At 35.6% G+C, this 8299-nt stretch overlaps 1 protein-coding gene across 2 annotated transcripts; it reads left to right on the top strand.

The window, feature by feature from the left end:
* The first annotated feature begins 934 nt into the window (after positions 1-934).
* On the top strand, positions 935-8050 carry LOC129883150 (casein kinase 1-like protein 10). 2 transcript variants are annotated; one of them, XM_055957746.1, is made up of 15 exons: positions 935-1606; positions 1711-1751; positions 2361-2430; positions 2524-2672; positions 2749-2844; positions 4633-4703; positions 5344-5405; positions 5483-5546; positions 5648-5732; positions 5880-6006; positions 6127-6200; positions 6295-6358; positions 6918-7054; positions 7204-7515; positions 7616-8050. In XM_055957746.1, the coding sequence occupies exons 1-14, from the start codon at positions 1531-1533 to the stop codon at positions 7480-7482; spliced, it is 1395 nt and encodes a 464-aa protein (XP_055813721.1). In that variant the 5' UTR covers positions 935-1530; the 3' UTR covers positions 7483-7515; positions 7616-8050. The 2 variants fall into 2 exon arrangements, with proteins under 2 accessions (XP_055813721.1, XP_055813720.1); XM_055957745.1 differs by having other exon boundaries at positions 7204-8050.
* Positions 8051-8299: the final 249 nt, after the last annotated feature.

Raw genomic sequence — 8299 nt, forward strand, 5'->3', positions numbered from 1 at the left:
AAAAATCGAACAAATCTAACAAAAAACTTTCGAAAGTTACAATTCTTGTTTTTTTACTCGATGTTTGACATTTACAATGACGCTTGACTAAATTCAGATTTGCGTTGAAAAATTTCAGATTCAGAGTAAAACGTTCCTTAACAAATGCGACTCCATAACTAAAAATATTCTATTCCAAAATTTTTGATTAAAAATAAAAAAATACTTACTCTTCTACCTCAACATTTGATGGTCATGTTACAGTTCTTCTAACTCAATTTGAGTAAAATGTGAAGAATAATAGGTAATTTAAAAAGTATCAAAATACGTCAAATATCCTGTCTGAATTTTTTTGAAACACGTTTTTCTTTTGATTCTAAACACGTTAGCAAGATTGATGACATTTAACCAATGATAGTTTCTCTCTATAAAATTTTTAAAAACTCTAAAATGACCTTGCTACTTCTAAAAAACATTTACATAAATTTGAAAAGTCAAAACTTAAATTTATTTATATTTAATAAAAATGAAACATTACCTTGTCCCAAGAGAACGGGTATACTTTAAGTCCTTTAAAAAAAATTAAAAATAATACAAACAATATGTTTACGTATTTTTTATAAAAAATTTATAGCAGACAAGTTTGAAATTCGAAAACATCAAATATGATCTAAGTTAATTATACCTAACCCACAAAAAGAATATTATTAATCCTCTTAATTTGAAATAAGAAAATTATTTTAATCTTCTTTCCTAGAGAATAATCACAAATATATTCTTCTCCCTTTTTTTTCAAAAATTATTCTCCCAGCATCTTAACGTTTTTCTTTTAGAAAAGAATTTATCCTAAAAAACAAATACAAATTGGTAAAATCGAATATAATAATATTTTTTTAAAAAGGAAATTGGAAAAAGAAAAAAAAGAAAAAGAAAAAGCTTAATATTTTCCCCAGCTTTTCTTTTCTTGTAATTCCCATATCCCCAATTTCTCCTTTTCATCATCATCTTCTTCTTCTCTTTTACACAGAAACAATTCCCATAAATTTTCCACAGATTTCGTTTCTGTTAGATTCTCTCTTCTCCCCCCACCCCCCCAATTTTTTTTTTTAGCTTCCTGTATTTTTCCATTTCCATTTCCATTTCCTTGTCATTTCCTTTTTTTTTTTCAATCTTTTCAAGAATCCAAAACCCCTTTTAAGCTTTTTCATTTCTCTTCAAGGGGTAATTTTTCTGTAATTTTGGTGCTATTCATTGTATTATTCTTTTATTTCTTTACGAGAAAAAAGGGGGAGACTGTTGTTGATTTTTTTTTTTTACTTGTTTTAAGTGTTTCCACATATATATAACTGATATTAGGCTTTAGGGTTTTGAAGATTTTTCATCTGGAGTCACCCAAAGAAGTCATTTTTTGGTAATTTTGTTCTTTGGGGTTAGGTAGATTATGCTGGATCTGGTGTAATTTCCAGATTTTAACTTCCTGATAAATCATAGGAGAAGTGATTGTTAATTGATAGCTGTTTGGTTTAATTTGGTTTTATTCAATCTTTGACTATGGATCATGTGGTTGGTGGAAAGTTTAAACTGGGACGAAAGATCGGTAGTGGATCTTTTGGGGAACTTTATTTAGGTAATCTCAAAGTTTATTTCATGATTGTTGTTAATTTCAATTGTAGTTCAAGTTTTGTGGTATGGGGTTTGAGTTGACCTTGAGTTTTTGTTTTTTTGTATCAGGGGTAAATGTGCAAACTGGAGAAGAAGTTGCTGTGAAGCTGGTGAGTATGTTGATTAAGACATGGTGTTAGTTGTGTTAGAGATTTGAGTGTTTCACTGAATAGAATTTAGAATGTTGATTTGCCTGAAGCTGGAAATTCGCAACGTAAAGATTGAGGCTCTCACTAAGTAAGTAAAGTTAACAACAACAAAAAAGGTTAAAAAAGCCAGAGTCTTTCACTAGAAGATGAGAAGATCATTCTTGAGTTATAAGTTTTCATGATATAAAACTGAAAATATGATAGATGAAAACTGCTATTTTGGCTGAATATTTGAGTGACGTTGTTTATTTGGCCCTTTTGTCAGTGCTAGTTTATTAGTGCGCATTTACTGGATTTAGCTTCTACTTCTGAAGAGTCTTGAATACTTTTGCTTAATTTATCAGCATATTTGTTTGGTAGGGGACCTTATTGTGATATATTATGGACTTCTTATGTAGTTTGCTTCTCAGCTTCTGTCACCATCTGTCAAGTGTTTTAGAACATCATGAATGAGATTTCCTTGCGCTTTCTATGCAGGTGTCTGTTTCAAGTGCTGTGCTTAGTACTGCAGTTTTGTTTTTTGTTTATACATTTGCTGCTGTTTCCAGAATCTAATTTTTTGGTTTGCAGGAATCAACTAAAACAAAGCACCCTCAGCTTCATTATGAATCAAAGCTATATATGCTTCTACAAGGAGGAAGTAAGTGATATCTTCTGCCTATGAATTTCAATAACTGTTATTTTCTAGCTGAACTGATTTGTTTTTTTTTTAAAATCATTTTCTTATTTTAAGCTGGAATTCCACACCTCAAGTGGTTTGGCGTTGAAAGTGAATACAATGCCATGGTTATCGACCTTCTTGGGCCAAGTTTGGAAGACTTGTTTAACTATTGCAATAGGAGGTTCACTTTAAAGACAGCTTTAATGCTGGCAGATCAATTGGTAAATAGCCAAAATTATATACTGATTAAAGCATAATTATTGTAGCTGGTTGCCTGATACTTGTTCTCTGATACAGATTAATAGGGTTGAATATATGCACTCAAGAGGATTTCTTCACCGCGACATTAAGCCCGACAACTTCTTAATGGGTTTAGGGCGTAAAGCAAATCAGGTGTGCACTTTATCATATGTTCTCTAAGTGTAGATGTAAGTCTATGGTTGACAACAAGGTTGTATGCTCCTATGCATTTGCGCTAGATGTTCTGGAAAGTTCTCCACCTACTTTTTTTTTTAAAATGGAAAAATTAGAAGCTCCCAATTTCAACAACCCATGCACACAATTATTTTTCTCAACAAACCAATCCTTACCTTCTTTGAAATACCCACTAAACAGAGCAAGTAGCCACATTACGTGTCAACCTCATTTCCACGGCTTCCTTAAGCAATTCTAGTGCGTCATTAGATCTGTCCCACTTTACACAAACCTTCCATATAACAGCAGTATAAGTATAAATATGGACCCATTTTTGGGTCATTTGCACAAACGGGTGGTCTTTAATTTTTTCCCTCTAGTCTTCAAGAAAAATGGCAAAGCAAAAAACATTCACAAGGCATAAGTTCCAGTCATACAAGAATAGAGCCTTACCAATTTCAGTCACCATTAGTGTAAGCCATCGGACCTGCACAGCTTGTTGGAGAAGATGAAGCTTGGAAGCTACCGGAAACCATTCACTTTCCTTTTCCTTGGTCTTTTGTGTTCTCCACCTACTTGTTTGCAAACTCAATCACCTAGGAATTAGACAAGTTGGTTATCTATTAGGGTTTTGGGTCTACTAGACGAATGCTCCTCCAACATTTGTGGAGTTGGACATGTTGTAGCTGCTTGTTGAGCTCGAAAAAGAAACTTTAATTTGGGATGGAAGGGTAACATTCTTTTTTTTGGTATTACCGAGGACAAGACTCTAGATAGGAAGGAGGGTAGGACGTGTAAAAGGGTAGAATGTTAGTTGGGGTGAAGTGTTGTCTTGCCTTATGTTGTGTATCGTGTTTCAATTATCACACTATTTTGTTGTTATTGGTTCTTTCTTGTAGGCTTCACATTGCGTTTCTTATTAACGACATTGTTTTCTTCATTGTTTCTTCTTCTTATTTTACTTGGGTTTGAGGCACTTGAGCCGAGGGTCTTTCAGAAACAACCTCTCTACCTCCTCAAGGTAGTGGTAAGGTTTACGTATACTCTATGCTCCCCAGACCCCACTTAGTGGGATTTCACTAGGTATGTTGTTGTTGTTGTTGGTGGTATTCCCTCGTGTTCCAGAATTCAAGAAATTGTATTTCTTCTCTCTTTATCTCTGCCATTCCAGAACTCAAGAAATTGTATTTCTTCTCTCTTTATCTCTGCCATTCCCTTTTCTTACAGCTCAATGAAGTCAATCCCTTTGACATTAACCATTACCTTCTTGGCCAAGAAGGATCTAGCCAACTAACCAGGAGTGCATTTCTTTCAGTTTTCTGGAACAATGCTCGAAATCCAGTGCATTGTGCAGTTGCATATTTGGACACATTTAATATGTTGAGAGATTTTCCCCTTTCTTTAGTTTATGTTTTCCAGCATAATGCGTATTCTTGACAGCTTCAACTTGGGGGCTAGAAGTTCTAACTGCCAACAAAATTCTGGTAATCAGGCACTTGCAAATGGAAGAAATATTTCCTACCTGGAAAGGAGGATGAAGTTCCTATAAACTTTAATTTGTAAACAAAATGACTTGGACTTAGAGAACATGTCATCGTATCTTGTATGATGCTACTGAATATGAGCATTTTGTAATTACTGGATCAGCAGCTCCTGTTTGTAAATCTACGTTTAGAACGAGTTTATGGATCTGATGGAAAAACAATTCCTCTGACATAACCTATGCATTTATAAGTTAGATTTGGGTGTTTTATTTTGTTATAACAGGTATACATCATTGACTATGGTCTTGCCAAGAAATACAGAGATCTTCAGACACATAAGCATATACCGTACAGGTATCAACCTCTTATGCTCCTCAAAGATCTCATATGGTCTTCTATTTCTAGAAATTAAAGTGGAACATTACTTGCTTAGGTGATTTGATAATTGGTCAATTCACCACAATGTGTTAGTAATGATGATTGCTTGAGAAGCTGAAAGTTGAATCTTTTTCCAATTGTTTCCTTGGCAACTTCAGTTTTTGACCTTTTGGAGTAATGAGGTTTTAAACTTTTGCTCGAACCTAGTTATGTCCTTCCCTGTTTTTTTAATAGTTGCTCTAAAGATCTCTTTTGCATAAGCTGAATCAAAGAAATTAAAGCTGCCCTAATGGATATGGAAAACCATCTTTTTTTTAGACTTGTGTAGATTTTGAATGCACATGATGTACAATGTTATTGAGAAAATAAAAAGCCGGATGAAGTGGTTTTGCCCTCCATTCCTGCTAGGATGCTTCTCTTTTTTGTTCTGTTCCTTTCTGTCTTGATATACACTTCCAAGCTTCTCAATAGTTGATATTGAGATTAAGAAACAAATTTGGAGGTTCTGCGCTCTTATCAAGCTTTTCTTGCCTTGACCTTACTTTTGATAGATTTTTGAGTGGATGATTGGTGCGTAATATGGATTGTTGAATGACTTGTTTGATTCTTTTGACAGGGAAAACAAAAACCTCACAGGAACAGCTCGTTATGCTAGTGTTAACACCCATCTTGGAGTTGGTAAGTAAGGATGATATTACCCAAGTAACTAGTAGTATGTTAAACTTTACATAATTACCTCTCTTCCTTGTATGCAGAACAAAGCAGAAGAGATGATCTGGAGTCTCTTGGTTATGTGCTTATGTATTTTTTGAGAGGAAGGTTCGAAAATTACAGACAAAGTTTATGTTTGGTGCCTGTTTCTTTATTTCCATGTGCATTACTTGTTTCTTAAAATTAGCATATTTGATTGTCTTTTCTAGTCTGCCATGGCAAGGTCTGAAAGCTGGCACCAAAAAGCAGAAATATGACAAGATTAGTGAGAAGAAGATGCGTACGCCTATAGAGGTAGTGACTTGGATGCACATTTTGTATTTTCCATGCCAAACATAATTTGTCCTACAGAGGAGTACCGGGTCTTGCGAATATATCTGTCCTAAATTATACTCTCATCAAACTGCATAACGACATATTCCATTGGTCTCTGTTAAACAGTTGCTTTGCAAATCCTATCCCTCAGAATTCATATCATATTTTCATTATTGCCGATCATTACGGTTTGATGACAAGCCAGATTACTCATACCTAAAGAGGCTATTCCGTGACCTTTTCATTAGAGAGGGTACGTTTCTGTTTCATGATAGTTTCAATTATCTGTTTCCTCCTTTATATTATCCATTTCGCACTACAAGTTATATTTCTGTAGCCTTGTACAACTAAATCATTTTTGTATGCATTGCAGGTTATCAATTTGACTACGTGTTTGATTGGACTATCTTGAAGTATCCACAGATCGGCTCCAGTTCAAGAGCTCGAGTCTGTATTTAATCTGCTCTCTCTATAAATTATCTACTGTTTGATTTTTGTATTCTATAAGATGCTCTAATCTTACATTTTATTTGTTTTTCAGCAACCTATTGCAAGATTACCTGTGAATCCGGGACCATCCATTGAAACACCAGAAAAGATCCCTGGTACTGTTCAAGAAACTTTCAGAGAATCAGAAATAGCAGCTTAAATTTCTCATATGATTATTGATGTTTGGGTGGGCTCATGGTGCTTGTCCTTCGTCACGAATCTAATCTATGCTTTTTAGAAAATAGCCAATTATTGCAAGCAGAAAAGCATTTTAAATCTCTAATTATAAGTAGTTTCAGAAGACCCACTTGAAACACATAAATGCACAAGTTTGCCTGTGTGGCCCATTCAGTAGCAGAGGGAGAGATGTACAGTGCTCAAGTATGTGCATTGACTAAAAGTTGCAGCTATCCCTGAGGATTTCTTAAATCTGGGGAAATGGGTGCTGTCCAATTAATGATAGGAAGAGCAAAGATAGAACAAGAAGTGCGTCATATCACCCCCACTATCCACACCCACACACACAAAAGCCCATATATGAACTATAAACTATAGGTGCCTGGGGCATTTTGTTTTGTTTCTTTTCCCTCCTGTGCTGTCTTTTTTTGGTTGAATTTTTGTTATCATGTTACAGATTTGTAGGCTAATTTAAGATTTGTCTGATCTCTTGTACAGTGAGGCAGGAAATTAAAGATAGGTTTTCTGGTGCTGTGGAGGCATTTTCTAGAAGGAATGTGTCTGTAACTGGTTTGCAAGGGGACCATTTGAGACATCACAGATCGTCTGACGATGTACCATCATCTAAGGATGTGGTAAGTAGTGAATGTGATATCTTTTATCTGCCTGGGGATTCCGTACAATATTTTTGCATCCTCTCAATTTACAGACATCAGTTTGTTCCTGCCTGGAGCTTTCTTTGGTCATTGTAGGCTATCTTCTGATGCACTGTTAATATTTTCAGCAAGCTGATGCTGAAAGAGGCCGTGTATCTCGGACTGGTAGCACCTCGAGGAGGGCAGTAACGGGAAGCAGCCGGCCAAGCTCATCTGGCGAACCCACTGACAATCGCACTGGTCGCTTGGGTTCAAGCAGTGGCCGTATTTCCACTACCCAAAGAGTACAACCTGGATTTGAATCCAAGTCGTCATCTTTTACCCGAGCTACTGCAACAAGAGGGGGTAGGGATGATGCTCTTAGGAGCTTTGAGCTGCTAACTATTGGCACTGGACGAAGGAAATGAGGCTTTATGATGTCTAATATCTACCCCCTCACGGTACCAAAACTTTTACCGCTGGCATTCAAGTATGATTTTCATATTTTTGATATTAGTCCTCAGCTAATATGAACTAATCATTACTGTCTTTTGTTGATAGTTGAGCTGCAAATTGAGCAGCTGTCTTAAGCACTTCCCAACAAGCATGCACTGATTCTTGCAATTTAACAGACTTGCTAAACTTTCAAGAGATAGGGGGGTATTTCTATTTTGCATATTTGAGAATGCCTCTCTAATGTGATGTAAACGGGGACCTGTCTTGAAAATAAAAATATTTCACATCTGGTCATAGCTCCCCTTTTTTCCCCTGATGCATGGCTGCTATGCTTGCAAACGGGGAGGATGCAGTGGCGAAAGTAAATAGCTCATGGTTATGCAGTGTGGTTCTTGTGTCCAGGAATATTTTCATATACTTTATGTTAAATTTCTGCCTTCTAATGTTTCTAGATATATGTTTTGTTATTATGAACTCATGTTGTCTTATCACTTCTTGTTTCCTTTGCTTTGATTACCGTATTATGTGTTGTTGCTACTATTCTCTTTTCCATTACGTTTTGACATGACCGCTTCATTACTGTATTTCCCTTTACCGATTTGATTTTATTATGCTTTACTTGAGTCGATGGTGTATCGAAAATCTCTCTACCTTCACAAAGTAAAGGTAAGACTCTGCGTACCACCCTTTTTAGGCCCCACTTATCGGTATGTTGTTAACTGTAGTTGTCACTTCATGAATATAAATTTGATGTACCATAATTTTTTGCCCTCCTATAAAGCCTTTTTG

The sequence above is a fragment of the Solanum dulcamara genome, chromosome 3, assembly GCF_947179165.1.
Source record: "Solanum dulcamara chromosome 3, daSolDulc1.2, whole genome shotgun sequence".
NCBI classification, from domain to species: Eukaryota; Viridiplantae; Streptophyta; class Magnoliopsida; order Solanales; family Solanaceae; genus Solanum; species Solanum dulcamara.

Excerpts from the sequence above, each read along its gene's own strand:
- LOC129883150 (XM_055957745.1), top strand. The coding sequence starts at position 1,531 with ATGGATCATGTGGTTGGTGGAAAGTTTAAACTGGGACGAAAGATCGGT. Across the intron at positions 1,607-1,710 it reads TTTTGGGGAACTTTATTTAG|GGGTAAATGTGCAAACTGGA; the intron begins GTAATCTCAAAG and ends TTTTTGTATCAG. Across the intron at positions 5,406-5,482 it reads TAACACCCATCTTGGAGTTG|AACAAAGCAGAAGAGATGAT; the intron begins GTAAGTAAGGAT and ends CCTTGTATGCAG.